Source organism: Rhipicephalus microplus, chromosome 4, assembly GCF_043290135.1.
Source record: "Rhipicephalus microplus isolate Deutch F79 chromosome 4, USDA_Rmic, whole genome shotgun sequence".
Taxonomy (NCBI): domain Eukaryota; kingdom Metazoa; phylum Arthropoda; class Arachnida; order Ixodida; family Ixodidae; genus Rhipicephalus; species Rhipicephalus microplus.
The window spans coordinates 218,642,979-218,669,166 of record NC_134703.1 but is presented as its reverse complement, the minus strand read 5'-3'; the positions used below and the strand labels follow the sequence as shown (position 1 = coordinate 218,669,166).

Genomic DNA, 26,188 nt, shown 5'->3' with positions numbered 1-26,188 from the left:
ATAATACAGTCATTTTTTGAAACTTTTCCCAATCGGCTTTGTCGGTGAGCCATTTGGGAACTTGTGCAGGACATGTATTTGTTACTGATGTGCTGATAACGATAGGAAAATGGTCACTATCATATGAATCATTAATGACTTCCCATTTAAGTAGAGGCAGAAGTGATGGGGATATTATGCTGAGGTCTACTGCTGAGTACGTATTGCTAGCGATGTTGTAATATGTTGGCTCTTTCCGATTCAGCAGGCACGCACCAGAAGAAAAAAGGAGCTGTTCAATCAGGCGACCTCGAGCATCACAGCGAGAGTCACCCCATAGATTGCTATGTGCATTGAAATCTACAAGGAGAATATAAGGTTCTGGAAGTTCCTCTATGAGGAACTCGAATTCATGCTTTTCAAGACGGTGTTGTGGAGGCATGTAGAGAGAGCACATGGTGACAAGCTTATTCAAAAGAACTGCTTGAACAGCCACCGCCTCAAGGGATGTTTGTGGTGGTAGGTGTGTGCATGCAATCCCTTGATTGACTATAATGGCAACACCACCGGATGGCACAATGGAATCATCCCGGTCTTTCCGAAAGATAACGTAGTGACGTAAAAAGTTGAAAGTTGGTGTGTTTAGATTTCAGGTGTGCCTCTTGTACGCACAGCACCTTAGGTGTATGTTTGTGTAAAAGTTCCTGGTTATCGTCGAAGTTTCTCAACAGTCCTCTGATGTTCCACTGTAGTATTTGTGTCATTTTAATGTAATGTGGTGCTGTGTGTACAGAGGTGTTGCGTTAGTTTACAGGACCTTTTGGGGGCCCTGTGATTCGAGGCTTTTCTTTTTTGGCACGCTCCAAGGAGTTGTGCATATCCTTTGGCGTCTGAGGCGCCGGAGCAGTGGGACTTGTATCCATCACCTCTTGTGAGGTGGTGGATGGTGCCTGCTGGGCAGGCACATTCACTGAACTTTCGGACCTAACTGCGACTGCAGTGGTCCGAGGTTCAGCAGACACTGGGGTCTGCTGGCCCTGTTTGTCAGGTGGCGGAGCAGTACAGGCTGCTCCAGCCGGGGGCGCTGGCGACACGACTGCGGCCACACACTGTGTGACATTCGCGGGTGCCGAGACATGTGGCGCGGCGCCCCGGCGTATCACATCTGCAAAGGAGGGATAAGATGGGTTGTGTATTGCGAAACGTTGGCGTGCTTCTTGGAATGAGAGATTGAATTTAACCTTAAGTTCTACTATTTGTTTCTCTTTTTTCCATGTGGGGCATGATCGTGAGTAGGCAGCGTGATCTCCTTCACAGTTCAAACAATGAGTTGTTTCTGAGGTGCAGTTGTCCGATATGTGTTGAATGGATGCGCACTTTGCGCAAGTGGCACGCCCTCTGCAACTCTGCGATCCATGACCGAAACGTTGGCACTTGAAACATCGACGAGGGTTGAGAATGTATGGTCTTACACAAAGCTTACAATAGCCGGTTTCGATTAATTCTGGTAGGTCACTCGTTCTGAAGGTAATTATTACGTGTTTTGTAGGGGCGGTGCCGTTGCGTGAAAGGTGGTCCTTCACTTCCTCAGTTGTGTGGCCGCAGAACGAATCAAGAACGAGCATGGACCTCTTTGCGAGCATCGCACCGGGCCTCTTCTCCAATACCGTCTTGATCCAGTCTACGAACAAGTCACTGTTCATCCACCCGTTCTCGTGTGTGCACACCACCACACCGGCAGGCAAATGAACCTTTGGTAGAGTTTTCCTTTTCAAGATGACGTACGGTCGCAGTTGCGTGCCGTCGGCGAGAGCACAAAGCAGCAACTGTGCTGCGAAAGCAGCACAGTTGCTGCTTTCGCAGGTCTCTGGTACTTGAGCAGCTTCTCCTCATAAGAAGCCGGCAAGCTTTGACATATTGTAGTCCGTCGTCTGATTGAGAGCCCTTGCCACTTCATAGAGCGGTGCAGCCATCCGCGGCTCGCACGGAGCTCATGAGCTAGGCCTAGCTCCCTCGAAAGTCGCCGCGCTTCCACTTGGGCCATCTCGGTCGATACGGCGTGACCCCTGCTTCTCACATCTTCAATGAACTTTACTAGCTCTGCCTCCAGCTCAGGGTAGGCACCGGTCTTGGGGCCACGAAATGACCTACGGTCGCGGTGCCCGGCTTGTAGGCTCTCTTTCTTCTTTCTTCACAGTCACACGCAGGACTCGTCTACATCGTGCCGTCTTCCCGTTTCGCGATTTCCAAATTACTCGGCGACGGCGATGATCTTAAGCTTTTGCTGTGCCGTGAAGGCCTGCCACCGTACGCTACTCATGGTGACAGAACAGATAGACTTAGGCTTGGCGAACGGGTCGAGATGTGGAGAACTAGCGGTATCGGCGAGGTAAAGAGCACTCACACTCGGCAACAACTTGACAGCACTACCCCTTCTATTATAGTAAACTGTAACAGCACCCTGGAAACAACAGAACCGAAATGCATGCCTGCTACCGCATTAAAAAGTAGTACATTAATTTACTGATAATATCTCTATAGGCACTATAACATCTCATTTGCCTTGCTGAAATAAATACTGCGTTATTTATTATGAAAGTTACTTTACTTATTATGGAACTTTCTTAGACAGCACCACCTTTTCAGCAAGCCCTTTCCAAAAGTAAACATGGCGTCCGTGACGTAGGGACATGTGGAGGGTCACTGAGCGGCCGCGAACGTCCAAAAAATATACTTGTGGTGTGACAGTGAGATTTTACACTGAAAAATCGAATTGTCTCTCCCCAAATGTTTTTCTAAACGCTTCAACGATGCAAGCAAGCGAAACCAAAATCAGCCGCAAGCTGCCGTGCTACTTGCAGAGCAACACAAATTTGCGGAAACAGTCTCCGTAGTAGCCTTCGCTACACTATTAAGGGGCTTCACAGCACAACACGCATTGCTGTGAAGCAGCACTATAGAAAAAACCTCCCGTATTATACGCACCTCCACTTTGCCACTGAAATTTTTGGGTTTTTGGTGCGGGTTATACGCGCGAAAATACGGTACCCACTTGTTGCCATCGATGTGGTAAATGTAGCGGTATAAAGCACCACTGACAAGCTTAAATTATTTAAGTTGTCGACGGAGTCTGGCGTTTGGAGGAGCAGTAGAGCTGGTCAAGCGGTCAACAATGGTGCGGCAGTATGGGTCAACATGTTGTTGTGAAACAAGGACGGATAGGGTGCGAGGTGATGAACTTAGCGCTGCGATTGGAGAGGTGCTGTCATTTTGGTGTATCGATGGTGAGTGGCCTCCGCTGGGCAAAGGACAGTGCGACAGAGCATCAGCATCTTGATGCTTCTTCCCAGATCTGTAGGTGACATCGAAATCATACTACTGCAATGAAGCGCCTAGTGACCGAGGCGACCAGGTAAGTTTTTCAGCGATGAAAGCCAGCATAGGGCGTTATAGTCGGCAACGACGATAAAATGACAGCCATGAAGATATGGTCGGAATCTTTTCACTGCCCAAACAACAGCAAGGTGCTCCTGCATGGTGATAGTGTAGTTCTTTTCTGCAGCGTTAAGAACATGACTTGCGTAAGCAATGACGCGTTCGGGTGAGTTTTTGTCACGCTGCAAGAGTACCGCACCAAGACCATGACTACTTGCATCGGTGTGAAGGATGGTGGGTGCAGTGGAATCGAAGTGGCACAGTACCGGATCCGACGTTAGGGCTTGCTTCAATGCCGTGAAAGCGCTTTCGCAGTCTTCGGACCAAACGAAGGGGACGTTCCTTGCGAGGAGTTGATGGAGCGGAGCCGCAAGTTCCGCGAAGCCACGTATGAAGCACCGGAAGTAAGATGATAACCCAAGAAAGCTAGGCAGGTCCTTTTGGCGTAGTGAATGAGAAAAATCGAGGATGGCGGCAAGCTTCTCGGGGTCTGGCCTAATTCCTTTTTTGCTGACGAGATGGTCAAGAACCTTGATTGTCTTGCTAGCAAAGGTACATTTCTTGGTGTTAAGCTGTGGACCGGCTTTTGCAAGACGTGTGAGGACTTCGTCAAGTCGTTGTAGATGCTGCGAGAACGTGGATTAAAACGCTACTATGTCATCGAGATAGCACAGACACGTTTTCCATTTCAAACCACGCAATACGCCGTCTATCATGCGTTCGAAGGTGGCGGGCGCATTACAGAGTCCAAAAGGCATCACATTGAACTCGCACAACCCATCTGGCGTTGAAAAAGCAGTCTTATCTTTATCAGACTCCGACATTGGTATCTGCCAGTAGCCTGACCTAAGGTCGAGGCTAGAAAAATACTCCGTGCCCTGTAATGAATCCAGTGCGTCGTCGATCCGCGAGGGAGGATAAACATCTTTGCGCGTTATTTTGTTTAACGCACGGTAATCGACCCAGAAACACACTGTCCCATCTTTCTTTTGAACGAGAACAGCTGCGGATGTCCGGGGACTCGAGGAAGGACGTATGATGTTGCACCGTAGCATGTCCAAGACGTTTTCTGCGATGATCTTGTGTTCCGCCTGAGACACGTGATATGGACGCCGATGTACAGTACGAGAGCCTTCAGTCTGGATGCTGTAAGTAGCAGTGGTAGTCATGCCGAAAGCGGGCGAGTTACCGTCAAATAGAGAACAGTGTCTATTCTACAGGGCAAGCAAATCATCAGTTTAATCAGGTGTTAAGTCAGTGCTTATGGTTGCCGACACAGGTGTGGAAGAGGCATTGAGTGGCAGTGATTGTGACTTTGGGACATTGTTGTGGTCGTTGTTTGGAAGAGTAACAATCGCAACAGGCTCACTGTCGACCGCGCAAGGCACTATTGAGCCACAGGGGAGCAGTATAGACTTGGGCGTTTGATTTAAGGCAGTTAGGTAGGTAGACCCATCCAAGAAGCGAATAAGCCCTGGTGTGATCACAATGCCCCTACGTAGGGTATGGCCATAAGGGAGAATTAGTACGTCACCATCCACAATGTCGGTGGAATTAATACTTATAATTTCTTCGATGTATTGTGGAAGTACATAATCTGACGTAGTGACAAGGCGGGTGCATCCATTGTGTTCAAGCGGAGAAGAGTCAGTGGCATTTAGATGCAGGAGGCGCTGATGACAAGATATGAAAGTGGACGCAGAAGACAAGAAATCCCACCTTAGAATGAGAGCGTGGGTGCACTCACGAAATACCGCGAAAACGATGTGATGACGAATGCCTTCTATGCAGACACGAACAGTGCACTGTGCAAGTGGATGAATGAGAGTGTTGGTCGCTGTACGGAGAGGTGGGCCGCCATAAGGCATGGTGACTTTTCGAAGGCAGGAACAAAAATCAGCACGATTAATCGAAACGGCAGCACCAGTGTCTACAAGAGCCTCAACGCGTACACCTTCGACAAACACTACTATCAAATTCGATGGCTGCTCTGGAGGAATTGTTAGCTGTCCGGTGGATGCAGTTTCCCCTCCTAAAACTGCTCCGGAGAGTTTTCCGCGTGGGCGTTCATGGAATTGGAGGCGGGCCATAGAGGCGACACTAGAGGCAACATGACCTAACAAGTCGACCTGAAGTTAGACATACGGGAATTCCCAGGCATGTCAGTATGGTAGGTAGGAGACGGTGAACGGTAATAGGACGAGCCGGAGGGTGGTCGTAGGTAGTTCATGGTCCGACGAAAGCTTCGATGGTTTTCAGGAGCGTAGCCGCATTGGTCGTCTTGTTGGTGCCTTCGACAAAACCGAGCGATATGTCCTTGATAGCCGCAGTAGTAACAGATTGGCCGAGGTGATTTGATTGATATGTGGCGTCTAACGTCCCAAAACCACCATATGATTATGAGAGACGTCGTAGTGGAGGGCTCCGGAATTAACGACCACCTGGGGTTTTTTAACGTGCATCCAAATGTGAGCACACGGGCCTACAACATTTCCGCCTCCATCGAAAATGCAGCCGCCGCAGCCGGGATTCAATCCCGCGACCTGCAGGTCAGCAGCAGAGTACCTTAGCCACTAGACCGCCGCGGCGGGGCAGATTGGCCGAGGTGGACGCTGAGGTGCGTAGTAAGGCAGTGCATACATTGGCGGTGACAACGAAGTCACAGGCGTATGGTCTGCTGGTGTAGGCACAGAAACGGTGGGTGCGGCAGAGAGCGCGGCAACTTCGGCGTACGTGGTTATCTAGCGCATGCAGGGATCGCTAGAACACGTCGGACGCGATACGGATGCGATCTCTTGTTTAATCAGGTCTCGCAAGCTATATTTTGCAGAAGGAAGAGCAACATCCGCAGCGCAGGAAGAGCAGCGCCCGTGAAGCTCTTCACGAACGATGTCCCGAATAAGCGCAGGCAAGTCGAGGGGTGCAGGCAAACGAATGTCGGTGGCATCGTAGCACAGGCGAAAATACTGAAGCTCGTCAAGTCACTGACAGATGATTATCACGTCCTGGGTGAAGGCAGGATTTTGCGTGGCGAGGGCGTTAAAGGCAACGGTGTTAATGCCTTTAATAATGTGGCGTATTTGGTCGTTCTGAGACATGGCAGAGTTAACACGCTTTCACAGTGCAAGGACATCTTCAATATAAGAGGTGTAAGACTCACCCGGCAGCTGCGTGCGTTCAGCGAGGTTCCTCTTTGCTGCCTCAGCGCGAACTGTAAAGGCACATAAAATTTGACGAAGTTGCTGCTCGAAAGTGTCCCAGTCAGGAAGATCCGAGTGGTGATTCCAGGACTAAGTTTTGGCAACATCGGACAAGTAAAATGGGACGCTGTGCAACTTCTGTGGATTGTCCCACCTGTACAAATCGCTGACGAGGTCGTAGTTCTTGATTCAGTCTTCTACATCATCGCCTCGGAGACCGGAAAATATAGGTGGATCACGCAGGCGAATAATGTTGGGCGAAGCGGGTGTTGGTGGCTGCAGTAAGACAGCGAGGTTGAATGGGCCAGGGTTTTTTTGGGCCGCCATGGCAGGGGGTTGTATGCGACGACCCGAGTAGAGCTCCAGGGAGAACGGGCGAGAGGACTTGGGGGAATGAAAAGCACCGATCACCACTTGTGAGGAACCGCTTTATTCAGCCAGGCTCGAGCTAAATCACACTGGTGATGATATTTACAGATGATGAAGATGTACAGGTGATGATGATATCTAAAGAGAATGAAGAGTCATTCGCTTGTCACGCTCACAATATTTTCATGATATCTAAAGAGAATGAAGAGTCATTTGCTTGTCTCACTGAAAATATTTTCAACAGTGTAGAGTAGATTATGGCAGAACCATGGGAGCAGGCATATTCGATTAAAATTTCTGGTGATGAAGGCTCATCACCAGAAAGGTGCGAAGGAAAAAACACACCTGAGCGCGTCTTATTAGTCAACTTGGCCTTTTTCCCCACTGAAGCTGAGGTTGGCATTGAAATTCTAGCTTTCGAGGGTGTTTCGGAGCAGTTAAGCCCAAAAAAACAAAGATGTATCGAAAATGCGTAATATGCGCAGCTGTCTCACCCCTGCTAGACCCGTGCACCAGAGAATGGCATACAGTGGTGCGATTTACAACAACAATAAAGGTATAAAATACCACATGAAAGAAAAAAGAATGCACAAAGAAAGTACGTATAGACATCAATAAAGAAAAAATGGGATAGACATCAGAACTATAAGAACTTTATAAGTTTGCAATTCTGAGCAATTTACTCATATAATCTGTACCAATGAAAACTATTGAAAATTCGCTAAATTTCAAATAAAAGTAACAATCATGTTTAGTACATTAAACAAAAAGAACAAATAAATGTTAGTTGAATGTATAAGCTTGTTCTGCATCTTTCTCTAGTTTGGACTAGCAACAGCAGTGTGTACAGCCCGTAACAAAATGACAGGACCCACCCGAGCAGAGGTCGTCCTCATCCGAGGTGCGTGGTTCCCCCAGGCGGTCACGCAGCTCCTGGAGCTCCGTGCAGTAGCGCCAGCGAGTGCGCTGTGCGAGGGGCACCTGGCGGACGCCGCCACCACCGCCTCCTCCAACAGGACGGGCCACTCCACCCCAGGGACCCCAGTCCAGGCAGGCATCCAGCAGCCTCTGCAAAAGCAGTCATCATCACCAGCCTGACTATGCCCACTGTAGGACAAAGGCCTCTCCCATATTCTACCAATCAGCCCTGTCCAGTCCTTGCTGCTGCAACGTTGTACCTGCAAACTTCTTAATCATATTGTCACGGGGTCGTGACGTGGCCAAAGACAGAAAACTTCGTGTTGGGATTTACCTGTTTATTTGGGCGAGCCTGTGCCCGGTAAAGGGAAAGTCTAATTACAGCAGCAGTCTTGCACAGATAGCAGTCTCGGACTGATAGCGGCGAACGCAGCGTCGGCCTTCGATCAACAACTGACAAGCGGCGAAGCGCGTCGGCATTTATACCCTTGCCGTCGAATGTTCTAGCGTTATCGCTGGCGGCGGCGTAGGTTCCAGAACAATCTGTACCGTTCGCACAGTGGGCGTGATCTTATCGAAATGATCTACTACAGTCCGGAACCTTCTCGAAACCTGCAGGTGCGGTTTGCGCCGAGAATCGTGTGGTGTTTCGGAACGATAACAAAAACTTGTGAAATGGAACGTGGCAGTGCCCCCCTCTGAAAAAAGGCATCGTCCCGATGCTTTAACTAAAGATGAAGGTACAATAATAATGCAAGAAAGTACAATGAATAAATTACAATACAACAATAATACAAAAAAAAACACTGTTTCAGTTTGTTAACGTGCATGAAACGGCTTGAGGCGCGCGACATGGACGACTTCAGGTCGCGATCGGCGTCGTTGAGAGTTCGTGATGCCGTCGGGGACAACCTCGTAATCAACGTATGTAACTGCGCGGTAGTAAACACGGACGACAAGAAGATACAAGGACAAGCGCAGACCTTGTATCTGCGCTTGTCCTTGTATCTTCTTGTCGTCCGTGTTTACTACCGCGCAGTTACATACGTCGATCATGAATCACCAACTCGCCCAATCGTCCACCTCGTAATCAAGTCGGCCGAGACGTCGAACCACCTTGTACGGGCCGAAGTACCGTCGCAGAAGCTTTTCACTTAGTCCACGTCGGCGTATCGGCGTCCACACCCAAACACGTTCACCGGGCTGGTATTCCAGGAAGCGTCGTCGAAGGTTGTAACGGTGGCTGTCTGTCGTCTGTTGATTCTTGATACGGAGACGCGCAAGTTGTCTGGCTTCTTCGGCGCGTTGAAGGTACTCGCTCACATCGAGGTTTTCTTCGTCGGTGACGTTGGGTAACATGGCATCGAGCATCGTTGCCGGGCTCCTTCCGTAGACCAATTTGTATGGAGATATCTGCGTCGTCTCCTGCACCGCCGTGTTGTATGCGAAGGTCACATACGGAAGAATGGTGTCCCACGTCTTGTGTTCGACATCGACGTACATTGACAGCATGTCGGCGATCGTCTTGTTGAGCCGCTCGGTGAGGCCGTTGGTCTGTGGGTGGTACGCTGTCGTCCGGCGGTGGTTTGTTTGGCTGTATGCCAAGATCGCTTGAGTTAAGTCGGCAGTGAATGCCGTTCCTCTGTCGGTGATAAGGACCTCCGGGGCGCCGTGACGTAGGACGATATTTTCGACGAAAAACTTAGCTACCTCGGATGAACTGCCTTTCGGCAGGGCTTTTGTCTCGGCATAGCGGGTGAGGTAGTCGATAGCTACCACGATCCACTTGTTTCCGAAAGCCGACGTCGGGAACGGCCCCAGTAGGTCCATACCAATCTGCTGGAAAGGTCGGCAAGGTGGATCAATTGGCTGCAGAAGTCCCGCTGGCCTTGTCGGCGGTGTCTTGCGTCGCTGACAGTGCCGGCATGTCCTCACATAACGAGTGACGTCGGTGGTAAGACGTGGCCAGTAGTACCTTTCTTGTATCCTCGCGAGCGCGCGGGAAACACCGAGGTGCCCTGCCGTCGGATCGTCGTGCAGGGCCTGCAGGAGTTCTGGTCGCAGAGCTGAAGGCACCACAAGGAGGTACTTAGCTCGAAGCGGTGAAAAGTTTTTCTTTTGTAGAAGACCGTTTCGTAGAAAGAACGACGCAAGTGCGCGCTTGAATACCTTCGGGACTTCGGCGGTCCTGCCTTCGAGGTATTCTATTAGGGCTTTAAGTTCCGGGTCGGCCCGCTGTCGTTCAGCGAAGTCGTCGGTAGTTATCGTTCCCAAGAAGTAGTCGTCATCCGAGTCGTCGGGTAGCGGTTGGTCGACAGGCGCACGAGAGAGACAGTCAGCGTCGGAGTGTTTTTTGCCGGACTTGTAAATGACAGTAATGTCATATTCTTGAAGTCTCAGGCTCCATCGTGCGAGGCGACCTGAAGGATCCTTCAAGGTGGCTAGCCAACACAAGGCGTGGTGGTCGCTCACAACTTTGAAGGGCCTGCCGTAGAGGTAGGGGCGAAATTTCGACGTAGCCCAGATGATGGCGAGGCACTCCTTTTCTGTTGTGGAATAATTTGCTTCTGCTTTGGATAGCGATCGGCTGGCGTAACTAATAACCCTTTCAAGTCCGTCAGCCCTCTGCACAAGAACGGCGCCAAGACCTACGCTGCTTGCGTCAGTATGTATTTCTGTCTCGGCGAATTCGTCGAAATGGGCAAGTAACGGAGGCGCCTGGAGGCGATGTTTAAGCTCCTGGAAAGCGTGTTCCTGTGGCGTTTCCCACTTGAACTCCGAGTCGGCCTTGGTAAGGTTAGTGAGAGGATCGGCGATGCGGGCGAAGTTTTTCACGAACCGCCTATAATAAGCGCACAGGCCCAGAAATCGGCGCACGGCCTTCTTGTCAGTGGGCGGCGGGAAATCGGCGATGGCGGCTGTTTTCCGTGGATCGGGACGAACTCCAGACTTGCTGATAACGTGCCCCAGAAACAAGAGCTCCTCATACGCAAATCTGCACTTTTCTGGCTTCAGTGGCTTCACCTTAAACTCGAAGAGGCCGTCCGGTGTTATAAACGCCGTCTTCTCTCGGTCTCTTTCGTCGACTTCGATTTGCCAATAGCCAGTCTTGAGGTCCATTGACGAGAAGTACTTGGCGTTATGGAGCCGATCAAGGGCGTCGTCTATTCGTGGGAGAGGATACACGTCTTTTCTTGTGATTTTGTTCAGGCGGCGATAATCGACGCAGAAACGTAGAGTCCCACCTTTTTTCTTCACTAACACCACGGGGGATGCCCACGGACTCTTGGACGGCTGGATAATGTCATCTCGCAGCATTTCATCAACTTGTCTCTTCATTGCCTCACGTTCTCGCGTCGAAACCATGTACGGACTCTGACGGAGTAGTCTGGCATTTTCTTCGGTTATGATTCGATGTTTCGTGATTGGGGTCTGCCGAATTTTCGATGACGACGAAAAGCAATCTTCGTATTGCAGGAGCAGGGCCTTGAGCTGTTCTTGCTTATTGTTTGAAAGTCTGGGATTGATGTCGAAAGCTATGGGAGGGGCTTGGTTCCTCTGAGCAGGTTCCGCAGAATCGGCGAGGGCGAAAGCACTGGTGGCTTCGACAATTTCTTCGATGTATGCGACCGTTGTTCCTTTGTTCACATGTTTGTACTCATTGCTGAAATTCGTGAGTATAACCGTTGCTTTGCCTCCCCGCAGCTCTGCAATTCCTCTTGCGACGCAAATATTTCGGGTGACCAACAGATGCTGATTGCCTTCAACGACGCCTTCCTAGTCAGGTGATTTAGGAGCGCCAACTGAAATAATGACGCTTGAGCGAGGCGGAATGGTGACTTGTTCTTCCAGCACATTCAAGGCATGGTGTCCTGACGGCGTGCGCGGCGGTAGTGCTTCTTCTGTGGATAACGTTATCGACCTTGTTTTTAGGTTGATGACAGCACCATGAAGGCATAAGAAGTCCATGCCAAGGATGACATCTCTCGAGCAACGCTGTAGGACTACGAAGTCTGTAGGATAAATACGGCCGTTAATGGTGACTCTCGCTGTGCAGATTCCTGCAGGCGTTACGAGATGACCTCCGGCTGTGCGGATTTCAGGGCCTTTCCAAGCTGTCCTAACTTTCTTTAACTTTGCGGCGAACGACCCACTGATGACAGAATAGTCGGCTCCAGTATCGACGAGAGCAGTCACACTGTGGCCGTCGATAAGAACGTCGAGGTCGCTAGTTCGCCGTCTCGCATTACAGTTCGGGCGTGGCGTCGGGTCACGGCTGCGTCGGCTTGTTCCGCTGCTTCCATGTTGCGTCGTCCGGCCACCTTCGGTAAGTGAGCTTTTGTCTTCAGGGCTTTGCCTGGTTGGGGTTGTGTTCAAAAAGCTCCGTCGCGTCGGCGTCGTCGGATCTTCGGTAGTTCGTCGCACAGCAACCGCACCTCCATCGGTTGCTGCCCTTAGTTCATTTCATTTCATTTCATTTCATTTATTTATACTGTTAGCCCAGAAGTGGGCCGTTACAGGGTGGAAGTACAAACAATTATTTGCAAAAAAGAAGTACCGTACAGGTCTCGAGATAATTTCTCGGTATTATTGTGACCAGCAACTCGAAGTTATACATAACATACATAAATGGAACACACATGCGATGCAATACATACCCGCAGAACAGCACATGACGCATTTGAGGCGGCACTTTTGCACCGCGCTGAAGATTTGAAAGACAACTACTGCAGGATCATGCAACCAACAAAAAGTACACACACACGCAAAAAAAAAAACATATGTCACTGTTATTCGGAAAATAAACGTTTTAGATTCAGTTCAAATGATGTAAGCGAGGAACAACCAATTATAGACTCTGGCAGCATATTCCAATCTTCAATAGCACGTGGAAAGTAACTGAACTTAAAGCAATCGTTACGTGGGACTAGGGGTGGTATATACATATTATGGCGATGTCTGGAGTGTTCTTGTGTGTTGACCTGGAAGTAATCTGAATAGTTTAGTTTAAATTGATTATGAATTAACTGGAAGAGGAATTTCAGACGCTCAATCCTCGTCCTAAGTTCAGGACTATCCAGTCCAGCTTTTTTACAGAGTTCAGTAGGAGAATGATGTCGGCTATATTTATTAAAAATAAATCTCGCACCAAGTCGCTGTATTTTTGTTATTTTATTGCAGTTTGTCTTTGTGTAAGGGTCCCAGACAATTTTAGAATATTCGATAATGGGTCTGACAAGAGTTTTGTAAGCAAGACACTTTATATCAGATGGGGCGGTATAAAGGTTACGTCTAAGGCTATACAATGCCTTGGTAGCCCTGGAGCATACATTATCAATATGAGTGTTCCACCGGAGGTCGGGCGTGAACCATAACCCAAGATATTTATAGTTTTGTACACGCTTGAGGAAAGCATTGCCAATCTGGTAGTTGTAATCTAGAGGTGCTTTCTTTCTAGTTATAGTCATAAAGACTGTTTTTTCTGTGTTCAAACTCATTTGCCATTCTTCGCACCAATCCTTTATTCTTTGAAGATTGTTGTTTAGATTAACTTGGTCATGTTCAGTCTCGATTCTACTATAAACAACACAGTCATCGGCAAACAACCTTATCGGGACCGTAACGCGGTTTGGTAGGTCGTTTATATATAACAAAAATAAAAGGGGACCCAGCACGCTCCCCTGGGGAACTCCAGAATTCACTGCAACTGCTCTAGACTGTTTATTTTTTATTTGAACAAACTGCTGACGGCAGCTGAGATAGGATGAAAACCATTTTGTCAAGTGACTATTTTGAAACGTTTTGTCAATTTTAAACAGGAGCTTTGAGTGCGACACTTTATCAAATGCCTTTGCGAAATCCAAATATACCACATCAGTTTGACCACGCAAATTGATTGTTTTTGAAAGATCATGAACAAATCCGATTAACTGAGTTGTTGTAGATAAGCCTCGGCGGAAGCCATGCTGCTTCGAAGATAATAGATTGTGCGTATCAAGATAGGACATCAAGTGTTTGTTAATAATGTGCTCGAGTTTCCCGGATACGGGCTACGAGACCGGCCCCGCGTTGGGCCAGAGTACTGCCGGGGGTGCGGTGACATGCGGCGGCTGGGCGACGGCGAACGGGAAGGACTTCGTGGTGTCCATTAAGTTCCTGCCAGGTAGTCGGCGATGTCACGTGGCCGATCTCCTGGCTGCGGACGCAGTGCATTGACGGCGAAGCCACGCAGTCCCATCTGTCGGTACTGGCAACGGCGGTATGTGTGCCCGGCCTCGCCGCAGTGGTAGCAGAGCGGGCGGTTGTCAGGTGCACGCCAAATGTCCGTTTTCCTCGGTGCACTGCGCTGGCCCGCTGGGGAACGGTAGGACGTCGGTTGGGGTGGTGGCGGCGGTGGCGTCTGGCGACGGAAGTGTGACGGGTCGGCGTTTTGGCGTGGACGGGGAAGAGCGTTGTGGCGCACTGCAGCGGCGTAGCTCATAGTTTCTGGCTCGGGCGGCGGTGTTTCGGGAATTCGAAGCGATTGCCGCACTTCTTCTCGCACAATGTCGGCGATCGAATCCACTTGAGGCTGCGCCGAAGGCAACAGTTTGCGCAGCTCTTCCCGCACGATCGCTCGGATCGTTTTACGCAGGTCGTCGGAGTTACTGACTTGAGCAGCAGCGCATTCTGGAGTCAGGCGACGATTATACTGTCTGGTGCGCATGTCCAGCGTTTTTTCGATGGTGGTCGCCTCGGATACAAATTCTTGGACGGTGTTCGGTGGATTCCTCATTAGTCCCACGAAGAGCTCCTGTTTGACCCCACGCATGAGGAAACAAACTTTCTTTTCCTCAGGCATGGTTGGGGCAGCGTGACGGAATAGGCGGGTCATCTCCTCTGTGAATATTCCAACCTTTTCATTTGGTAGCTGAACCCGGGTCTCGAGTAGAGCAGCGGCCCTCTCTTTGCGAGCGACGCTTGCGAACGTTTGAAGAAATGCGCCGCAGAAGACATCCCACGTTCGGAGCGTGGACTCTCGATTCTCTAGCCAGGTCCTTGCGGTGTCTTCCAGGTAGAAGTATACACGACGGAGCTTTTCTTCGTTGTCCCAGTGGTTGAGGGCGGCCACACGGTCCTATGTTTCAAGCCAGGTTTCCGGGTCTTCAAACGATGAGCCATGGAACGTTGATGGTTCCCTGGGTTGATGAATGACGATCGCGGGCTGGGACGCTCCGGTTGTCATTGTCGCTGCAGTCGAGGTCATGGTCTTGGTCTTCCGCGCCTTGTCTTGTAGCAGGCCGTACTCCGGTGGGAGACCTTGCTGTCGGCGGCTCGTTCGCTGCTCTTGGTTGGCGTCGGTGCCTTCTCCGCGAAAGGGGCTGGGTTCACGGCTTGACGGGGGCGTCCGGTACATGAACGAAGCAGCACCTCCACCAGATGCCACGGGGTCGTGACGTGGCCAAAGACAGAAAACTTCGTGTTGGGATTTACCTGTTTATTTGGGCGAACCTGTGCCCGGTAAAGGGAAAGTCTAATTACAGCAGCAGTCTTGCACAGATAGCAGTCTCGGACTGATAGCGGCGAACGCAGCGTCGGCCTTCGATCAACAACTGACAAGCGGCAAAGCGCGTCGGCATTTATACCCTTGCCGTCGAATGTTCTAGCGTTATCGCTGGCGGCGGCGTAGGTTCCAGAACAATCGTACCGTTCGCACAGTGGGCGTAATCTTATCGAAATGATCTACTACAGTCCGGAACCTTCTCGAAACCTGCAGGCGCGGTTTGCGCCGAGAATCGTGCGGTGTTTCGGAACGATAACAAAAACTTGTGAAATGGAACGTGGCAATATTTCCCAACTAGCTTTTTATCTCTCCCTCACGTCTTTGCCTTCTGTTAGTGTGTAGTCAGTTATCTGATGAACAGACTTCATTCTGCCTACAGACTACGTGCTCAGCCCATGTCTATTTCTACTTGTTGATTGCTACTATTAAGTCACTAAAACCTGCTTGCTCACTGACCCTGTCTGATTCCTTCCTGTCTCTTAAGGTTATCATTTTTCTTTCTATTGCTTGCTGTGTTGTCCTAAATAAAAGTTGAACGCTTTATGTAAACTTTCAGGTATTTGCTTCATAGATCAGTACCATAACATGCCAAGCAAGTGCCCACCTATGGTAAAGAATAATCCGACCAGATCTAGGAGGAGGACACTTGTTTTGAGATTAAAAATGCCCATTCAAGTCTTTACTGAATTCATTTATTCACAAAGCATTTCATAAACAACATATTCATTGTACTCATTTTCGTAGTTCTTTACACAAGCAATTCTCAGCCTGAAAAAAAAAAAAATCGCCACAGAGGAGGAGGGGGGATGTGCTTGCTTGGTCATTAGTGCTTTTTTAAAAACTTCTAAAAAAAAGTAAGGGAGGTGCTTGCTTGGCATTTCACAGTAAGTACCCATAAGATACCAACAGAGCAGATACCTCCATTGTGCAACACCTTAAATAGGCTGCTTGGATGTCATTCTACTTGGTGATCAAGTGTGCACTGCAGCGAGATATGCACCTTGTACATGGTCTCAAGAAATACCTGGGTCACTCAATGACGCATTGAACTGACATGGCAAGCCAGTGTTCGACATTCTGATTGATTGATTTGTGGGGTTTAACGTCCCAAAACCACCATATGATTATGAGAGACGCCGTAGTGGAGGGCTCCGGAAATTTTGACCACCTGGGGTTCTTTAACGTGCACCCAAATCTGAGCACACGGGCCTCGACATTTCCGCCTCCATCGGAAATGCAGCCGCCGCAGCCGGGATATGAACCCGCGACCTGCGGGTCAGCAGCCGAGTACCTTAGCCACTAGACCACCGCGGCGGGGCTGTTCGACATTCTGGAAATCAGCGTCTGCGGTGCTGAAGACAAACACATGTCTCATTATATTTGCTGCCATGAGTATGTAGCGACCACTATGCACAAGCCTGTGCAGCCTCTATCTCGTCACTGGTTAGCCCGGCATGATACGGCCACTTGCTCCAACACACTTCCGATAAGGGACAGTGTCACTGCAATCTCCCCTGGTGTTTTCGTCATCACTGGTGGCTATAAAATGCAGGATGCTAATCTCAGTCCAATCATTCGAGCGCAGCGTCAGCATGCTCGGCTCGCTGTTGCTAACAGGTTAATTAACGGTAATGTTTTCATGTTGCGATCCATCTTTCGTCAACCCGGCATCCCTCATCTAGTGACACAGAAAGCGAACTTACCGTATTTACTTGCGTAATCAACCCACTCACATAATAGACGCACTCCCAACTTCCGTCGTGAAAATTTGGATTTTTATTTTTCCTGCGTAATAAACGCACTCCCTACATTAGTCCGCTGCAGTCCCGCCAACCAACACCTGGCACCTTCTTGCCCTTTGGATCTCTTCCGTTTTTTATTATTATGCCGACTTCTCTTGGCCACCTCGGCTTGCTTCCTGTTCCCACCTTTGCCCGCTGCCACATGCCGTATAGTTTTTTTTCCTATCTGTGCATGGCACGTACCAAGTCATTTTTAAATATCTATGCGCCACAGGGGGGTTCATGAACAGTGCGAGTGTAGAGGCATCACAGCTTCACAGCTGGCAAGCAGACAGCAAGTAAAGGTCACGAAACTTCCCATGCCAACCAACGGTCACCTTCTGCAAATACAAAAACTTTAAGAACCAACCACATGCATGCAATTTTCGAGCGACAATGATAGGATTTGCTGTCCCTATGGATGTCGCAAAGGGCCATTCGTCGCCACTGCGTCGCAGGTTTTCGGAAAACCGGAAATAAATCGCTTGTCGCCCAGAAAAGATCGTGACTATTTCCACAACAAGATCGCCCATTCTCGCTTCGGTAGCAAGTGAGGCGGCCGTTGTATTTTGCCATTATTCTTGTTATCAACAGTTTGTTTTAATGCTTCAGTGGTAGCTTGCTGCAATGTTGGCAGCTTGCTACAATTTAACGTTGTCACGATCGTCGTGCGAGGTTGTCACGAAATTGGCAAAAAAAAAGTGCATCGTGGCATTGTAGCGCACGCTTCTGGGGGCCCTCGAGATCACAGCAGATACTACTGTTGCGGTTAAACGATTGCGAGAAAAGATAGGCACGAAATGTTGTTACGGCGTGCACGGGCGGTGCGGGGACGGCTTGCAGAAGATAACGCCTTCAACCACCGAACATGAGTGAAGTGCAACAAAGAAGCTGAGTGACCTAACTTTTTTTTTGCATTGCCACATTTGCTCATACTAAAAACTTTTCATAAAGTTTTCTCCGCATAATGAGCACACTCCTAAATTTGCTCCAATATTTTTTAGGAAAAAAGTATGTTCATTACGCGAGTAAATACGGTGTATATAGTGACCCGGAAACAAACCTATATAAGTTATCACTTATCGTATTTATGTCTTCTTGCATTCGAAGGCATTGTTGATTATTGGTCGCCGATCGTAGATGCCTAGAGCGGTGTCAGAAAAGCTTGCCGTGCGAAAGCTGACCGCATATTTTTATGCTATCTCCTATTTCTTTTAGTTTTTTTTTTCCTTCGCTTCCAGTCTGCCGGTGCAGAAATGTCTGGAAAGTGAGCGACCTCGCTCGCAACGTCCGGAATTTGCGTGTGGTGCTTGCCGCAGTCTACGATATCTTCCTCGCATGTAAACTGCAGCGGGGCACACTCGAGCACTCACCTATATGTATTAGAATGCTGTTATTTGAATATGTATTAGAACACTTTTTCTCACTTCTTAAGCGGCATATTTTTACCGCGACCGTTCCGGAAGTGTTTATTGTAAAAGTAGGAGGCTTTGAAAAATATTCGCTCTATGTGGACTCAGTTCAGAAGGGTAGCACTGGAAAATCGTAAGTGCACCGAAATACAGTTGTCCTAACCGATAGATCGTTATATTTAGGATCGTTATAAGTGGGTTGGACTTGGATACGTATACATAAACAGTAAATGACGGCAGTGGCGGAGACGGCAAAAACCAGCCGACACAGTGCATACAATTGCTATCACAAAAAAAGAAAAAGCAAAGCTGAACACCGTTGGGGACCACACCATGCGCGCACAGTGTAACTACGCACGCACGCATGCTGCCAAAAAGGAAGAGCGAACAACACAGACACAGACACGGAGTTCGCGGAAACCTATTTGGTAAAGCGCCCCCATATGCAGTGCCGCCCTACATATTTGACGCTAACTAAAAGCGTGGCACTGCCAACGTGCAAAAGTAGTACGAGTGTGTGGTGGCCTTTCTTAATGCACTGATAGCACCGCATAGATTTAGCCAGGCGGTTCTCTTTCTCTGGTATGGACAAGGTAGCGCTGCATGCTTCGGTGTCGTGTTGTGCAGACTTGCAAAAGAAGCATTCGTGGGGTGCTTGCTTCAATTCTCCCAATGTGTTTAGGGCCGATGCCGATGGCACATCTTTTCCGTGGTTCCCGATGCGTTTGATGGAGGACATCGATGGAGCAAACTGCTCTCTTGCTTCGAGCTTCATTTGTGTGCATTGCAGTAGCTGTTCAAATTTCTTACAATGCGTCATAATTGCCTCCCATGAATCAGATGTTTCCAAGCCTTGTGCTTCGTCTTGGAGACATCTATGATGGTGGAATGCGACGACGGTTTCTTGTGGCAAGGTTTCAACCATGACATTATAGAGCATCGCTGAGAAAGTGCTGGTTGGGACGTCTAGGACATTGAGGCAGCAGACATTCAGCAAAACTGCGTCGTAAAGTTTGCCCAGTCCCCTCGTATCCACTGAAGACTTCACCAATGGCAGTTCACGAAGAGCTCTGAAGTGCTGCTATATAATCCTGCAGTTGTTCCTGAATTTCTGTTTCAACAGGTGGATAGCACTCTCATAGCACGCTTCTGTCATTGGTAGCCCGGCAATCGCAGCTTCGGCTTCACCTACCAGGTACTTGTGCAGGTAATGAAATTTGTCCGTCGTGCTCAAAGATGGGTTCGTGTGGACATCTCCATTGAACTGCTCCCAAAACAATGTTCTGGACACAAGTCTCCACGAAATGGCTTGATCATCACCATTGGGAGATGCAGTCCAAAGTTCTGGGACGCAGCTGCGGCTGAGGCAGGCAACGTGCTTATCGTCAGTGATGTCAAGGTCCGCCGCGCATTGCTGAGGCTGAGCTCTTCCAAGATGGCACCGCAGGCGTGTAAGGCTCTCAAATGCCTGATTTTTCATAATGCGCCATAGATTCGTATTCATCTTTCGGTTCCTGGACCGGAATCACATCTCCGATTTCGGTATCGATCTTGATAAGCTCGGCATGGCTGGTGACGAGCTTGTATGACTTTGCTGAATGCCGTTCAGTTGTCGCTTTTTAACAGTGTCGTCGCCTAATTTGTGACCTTCGCCAATCGCGTTCGTCTAGCAGTGCGTTTAAGTTTCAGGTGGTCATTGACGTTAATACTACGGCTTACTTTGTCGTAAGGTAGTCGGCTTCGCTCGTTGCTTCCCTGGGTACGGTTCCGATGAGGATCACGTTGCTCCGGCGGTGGTAACTAATAAAAACTCTTAGTAGCCATCGCTTGTTGTCCACGTTCTTGGGAGGCGCTTGTTGTGCCTTGGGTTTTGGCCCCATATGTCGCAGAACGCCGGCCTTCGTTAAGTGAAGCGCTGCCAGAAAGCGAAGCCGCGAGAAAACTGACAGACTGCCTTTAAGGGCGACAAACGAAAACTGAACTGTCCATGATGACGCTTGCAGTGCATGCACTTATTGGCACAAAACAGAGGAGACAGCAGCCCATGATAATTTTTTTCGCCACCGTCTGCTGATCTCTAGAGACAGACCCTGAGGGCTCTGCACTCTGTGGGGGGCTGATGTAGCGACCACTGAGCACAAACCTGCCCAGCCTCGGTCTCGTCACTGGTTAGCTTAATGTGACATGGTTACTTGCTGCAACACATTCCCGATACGAGACAGCGCCACTGCAATTTCCCCGATGCTTAGGTCCCCACTAGTGGCTATAAAACCCAAGCTGCCAAGCTCGGTTTGATTTAATGTTTCTCTAACAGTTTGAGAGCTGCTTCAACATGCTGGCCTCACTGTTGCTAGCACGTTATTGAACAGTTATGTTTTCATGTGGGGATCCGTCCTTCGTCGACCCGGCATTCGACAAGTACTTCACTAATGCATGCTTGCCGAATTTCCCGGATTGACCAGGAGTCTTCCGGATCTCGACCGTTTTTTTCCGGTTGTATGATTGTCATAAATATCTCCCGGAAATCTAAATTTCGGTGCGTGATCTGGCCGCATTGACAAAAAAGCAGCTCAATCCGCTCCAGGCTTTTTGAACCTACCCCATTTTATTATAAATGACTTTAAGAGGCGTTCAAGTAAACGAACAGTATAATCTCAGTGATGCGAAACAGTGACAGATATGAATTCTTGAAATTCTCCAGCCAAATTTTACTATGTTTATTGGGCCTCAATTCGAATGTTCAGAACACATTTCCTAATCGCGGCGGGCGATCGAACTTTAGTACGGAAACCACAGAACGAAGGCCGCGAGCAGCGTACCCGAAAATTCGGAATTATGCGTGCGACCGGTGCACGCACTGTCTTCTACAGTGCATGTTATTGTCGTTGCCACGACCGCTGTGGACGAAACCGCGGTCGCTCTTGACACGATCATGTATGGCGATGATATAACTGACAGAACCCCGAAAGTGTGTTCTCAACCAGTTAAAGCAATGCTGCTTTCCGCAAACTCTGCAGTCAAAACTGCGGCAGATGCTATCGTAGATGGCATAAAACAACCTAGTTTTGAAGCCGCATGCGCAGCCAAGCGCATAGAGATTGTAAAATGAACTACCGTTTGGCGCAACCGCCACGCACAAAACCGCGGTTGCGGCAACGCGATAGCGATCTACAAGCTTTCAGGACACGCAGCGGTAGGTTGAAGGCAGTAAATACGTAAAAAATAAAAGTTCGTTTCACCGCAAAGGCGAAGCAATAAATGTGACAGCAACAACTTGGAATGCAACGCTGAAGACGGCAAGCAGATCGAAACGTGCAGCGCACTGCTCACACACAAATGACGCATGAAAACGATACTCGCAGGACGAGAATGAACTAACAACGTTTACCGCTCGACAAGTAATGCGCTGTTTAGACGAAAATGATGCACGATACGTAATCATAGGTAAAGATGAGTAGAAGCTAACAAGTGTCCCAGTTGTTATACCTCGCTGTGCATGAAAAGCGTGCTGTTTTCGCAAAAGGGGCCTGTGTAGAGACTAAAGTGACCTTTGTGAGCCCAGCAACTAATGCTTTCGTTTCAGTTAAAGTCGAAGGCACACGATTCCCCCACCAAAAGATAAAGAGCGCATGCAGGCATCCATCCATCCATCCATAGGGCAAAGTACACGTAAGAGAGAAGCAAGCGTAGGCGCATCGTGACGAGCTCGTCGCCGAGCGCGGGCAGTGTTTTTTCTTTGAGTGTTCATATATATAGATACGTATACATATACGGTGAAGGACGGCGGTGGTGGCAATGGCAAAAAAACAGCCTCGACAGTCCATATAATTGCTATCGCAATAAAAAGGGGCCAGACACGTTCTGGCGTTCTTGTCAAAATAATCTAGTAGTGACCAAAGCTTTGAGCCATGATTTTGTGGCAGCCAGCTGCGCCACCCCGTCCGTTCACATGTGTCCCAGGAAGACACACTCGAGTTGTTTTGAATATATTCTGCTAGTTGTGTTGATCCTTTGAGACTCTTACCTTAGTGAAAAACTCCACCCTCGGGTGTTCGGCCACTATAAGACCTTGCGATTGAGAGCCCCCTCCCACCTCCTTGTTTTTCGCAACGTTTTTTGCTTCAGAATCGAAAGTTGGGCTAGTTGGATATGCATGGTATAACTGTCAGTTCAAGCGCTTGTCCTCTCTTCCTTTCTGTTTATTCGTGCACTTGAACTGACAGTTTTTGCTTGTTTGTCCTTGTTTTTTTTGTGCCGTTCACGTCCCCCCCCACCCCCATTGTGGAAATCTCCTGGAATCAGAATCCTTGAACTTGGCAGGTATGCTAATGAATGCATTGAAGAAGAATGGCTATTCAGGCTAGTTGGTTGAATACCAAGTTATAAGGGGTTACAGCACAACTACAAAAGTGCTGAAAGAAAAGCATAACGGCTCATCTTTTATTACACTTTTTCTTCAGCCCTTTCGTGCTTGTGCTGCAGCCTTTATTAACATGTACTTCAAAAGCAAAACTGCACCACTTATCAAGTAAAGTAAGAGATGGGCAACAGAAAGATCTTATGTGAAACTATTGATGGTGCGATCACAGACAAGCTCTACATGCAAGGTTGCTGCACAGGGCCTTAAGAGATAGCCAGCACAAGATGGGATAATTTTAATACTCAAATACAAGATGGGATAATTTTAATACTCAAATAGTAATAGAAGCCAATTATTTGATACTAAATATATAGTGACAGAATAAGATGTACATGTAGTGCAACTACCTAATCAATTGACGTGAACCATGTTCACGAATATGCACTATGAAAAGGAAACACCTGCGATGTGCAAGCAGAAAAGCAATAATGGTTGTGGATGGTGTGTGTTAGAAGACGACGACGAAGAGCTTTGACAGCAACAACAACAAAAAAAAGGACCCAGACAGTGTACAACGTTTCACCCAAGACTTTCTCCATACTTGAGTCAACATTTGTAGATACTTTTTCAGTTCCGCAACTTCTCGGGGCGCGCCTAGGGAGAAGACGGCCGGTCACATTACCCACCACCACAGCGCTGCAGTCCCACCTTGCGTAGAAGAGCGAGCGTCGTCTGCTAGCGCAAAGGGTGTCGCTTGAGCCTTTGCATGTGCCGGAGTGAAAATCATGTAAATAGAGTACTTGGTCTTTACTCTTGATATTTAACAGAGGCCAGGCACTTTAATTCGTGCGTGTTGCATGACTCACAAACTTGAAAAGAACCTGTACGTACTTTGAAGATGTCCGTTCTGTGTACTGACAAAGTGCTCCCTTCACCTTGCGCAATAAAGGGAGGGGGGGTGTCCGAATCGCAAGCGCAAACATTGGCGCTGCGGTCTCATAACGGCTTGAAGTGGCCCAACACATGAGGGTAGGGTTTTCCACGAAGGTTAGAGTCTAAAAGGGGGAACGCAAATGCTCCTGATCGAAATTTCGCGTGATCAAAACAACTAGCAAAATATATTTCCATCTGAACAACTCGTGTATCTCTTCCTGAGACACACGTGAACGGATGGGACGGTGCAGCTAGCTGCCGCGAAAGCGCGGGTCAAAGCTTTGGCTTTGCTTGCTACAAGATTTTTTGGACAGGAACGGCAAAACCCTTCTTTACTGCCTTTCATCCTACTGCTGCGTCAGCCACGTGCCCTCGAAGCTCGTAGATCGCTATCGTATTGCCCCAACCACGCTTTTGTGCGTGGCGGTTTCCAGCAAATGGTAGTTTTGTTTTCAATCCACATGCTTTCAAAACTACGTCGTTTTGTCCTATGAATGGTTGCAACTGTCGTGGTTTTCTCTACAGAGTTTTCGGAAAGCAGCGTTACTTTGTCTGGTCGAATGCTGGCCGCGCGCACACTATAGGAGTTCTGTCAGAAACATCATCACCATACATAATCTTGTCGAATGACCGCGGTCGCGCTTGAATAAACTCAATAAGTATACTTACTTGCACACTTCACTGGGCTCGTAGTTTTTCCTGCTGATTGTGATTATATCCTAAAGCGGCGGAGCTCAGCATTTTTCGTTTTGGACGGAAATCTGTGCTATTCCAAAACACCGCAGTGGCACGATTCCCGGGATGCGCTGTGACCTTCACAGGCAGTGCTCAGCAATCTTTTCCTCTTGGGCTGGTTGTTGTCGCATCAGATGACAGCACAGTGGTTCCCAGATGACATTTTATAGGCGGCCGCACCGTGAACAGGTGTTTTTTCACTTTTTAAACCCCCAAAGCCACTGCTTGCCATGCTAGCTAGGAGCACCTTGGCAGTTCCAAGCAAATTATGGCGTCTCTGGGAGCGGGGGTATACCGCCGAAGGCGCCTGGGTGCGAGATAGGCGTACTCTCGTCTATACCAGCCGCCTCACCTCGCCTCACCTCATGTCAACGAAAGAAGGCAAAGCCATCCGTACGAAAGTTCGGGAAATGCTTGAGGATGGCATCATCGAGCCTTCCAACAGCACGTGGTCCTAAAAAGAAAGATAAAACGGTACGCTTTTGCATTGATTACCGGAAGCTGAACAGCATGAGTGAAAAGGACATGTACCCGTAGCCATGCATCAACGACTCGTTGAACAGATTACGCCGCGCCCAGTATTTTTCCTCTCTGGATTAAGCAGTGATTGGCAGATTGAGGTTGACAAGTGAGACCGCGAGAAAACGGCCTTTGCGACCCCCCAACGGCCGGTATGAATTTCGAGTTTTTCCTTTTGATTTGTGTTCAGTACCCGGAACTTTCTAGCGACTGATGGACACTGCTTACTGGTCTGAAGTGGCAGACTTGTCTCGTGTATCTTGGTGATGTAGTCGTTTTTTCTGAAAGATTCTAGCAACATCTTGATCACCTCAGGAGCATGCTTCGATTGGCCAATCTTACACGCAAACTAAAAAAGTGTAACTTTGGTTATGAAAAGTTCAAGTTCCTCGGCCATGTAGTGAGCGTGAGAGGAGTCCGACCCGATCTCGACATGCTTATCACTGTAGCCGTGTTTCCCCCTCCTACAGACAAAAAGGCTGTTCGGCGCTTTTTGGGCTTGTGCGCCTACTATCGACAATTTATTAGAGTGTTTTCGAACCCGCCTTACACGAGGTGACACACCGTTTCTATGGCCTACCAAGCAACAGGCTGCTTTTGGCGAACTACGAAAGCTGACGCAGTCAGCCCTTATCCTTGTGCGTTTTGATGATGACATCAGTAACATCGGCCTCGGCGCAGTGCTCATCCAGCATCAACGCTGCAAAGAACGAGTCATAGCCTATGCCAGCCGCTCACTGTCCCGCACCGAGGTGACTTACACGACCACAGAGAATGAGTGTCTCTGAATAGTATGGGCGATCACCAAGTTACACTTGTACCTCTATGGTCGTTCCTTCAAAGTGGTGACGGACCACTACGCCCTCTGCTGGTTGGTGAACATATGTGATGCCTCAAGACAACTGGCCCAGTAGAGCTTGTGTGTACAGAAATTTGATGTTACCATCGTCTATGAATCTGGATAAAAGCACGAAGATGCTGATACACTGTCACTTGCACCCATA

At 48.8% G+C, this 26,188-nt stretch overlaps 1 protein-coding gene across 9 annotated transcripts in view; it reads right to left on the bottom strand.

Moving 5' to 3' along the window:
* Positions 1-26,188, bottom strand: part of LOC119172487 (nuclear factor related to kappa-B-binding protein) — a 608,836-nt gene that overhangs the window by 438,747 nt on the left and 143,901 nt on the right. For all 9 annotated transcript variants that reach the window (XM_075891782.1, XM_037423606.2, XM_075891784.1 and 6 more), the window contains one exon: positions 7,859-8,051. In XM_075891782.1, the coding sequence (XP_075747897.1) occupies positions 7,859-8,051 (193 nt within the window). The remainder of the gene's footprint in view (positions 1-7,858; positions 8,052-26,188) is intronic.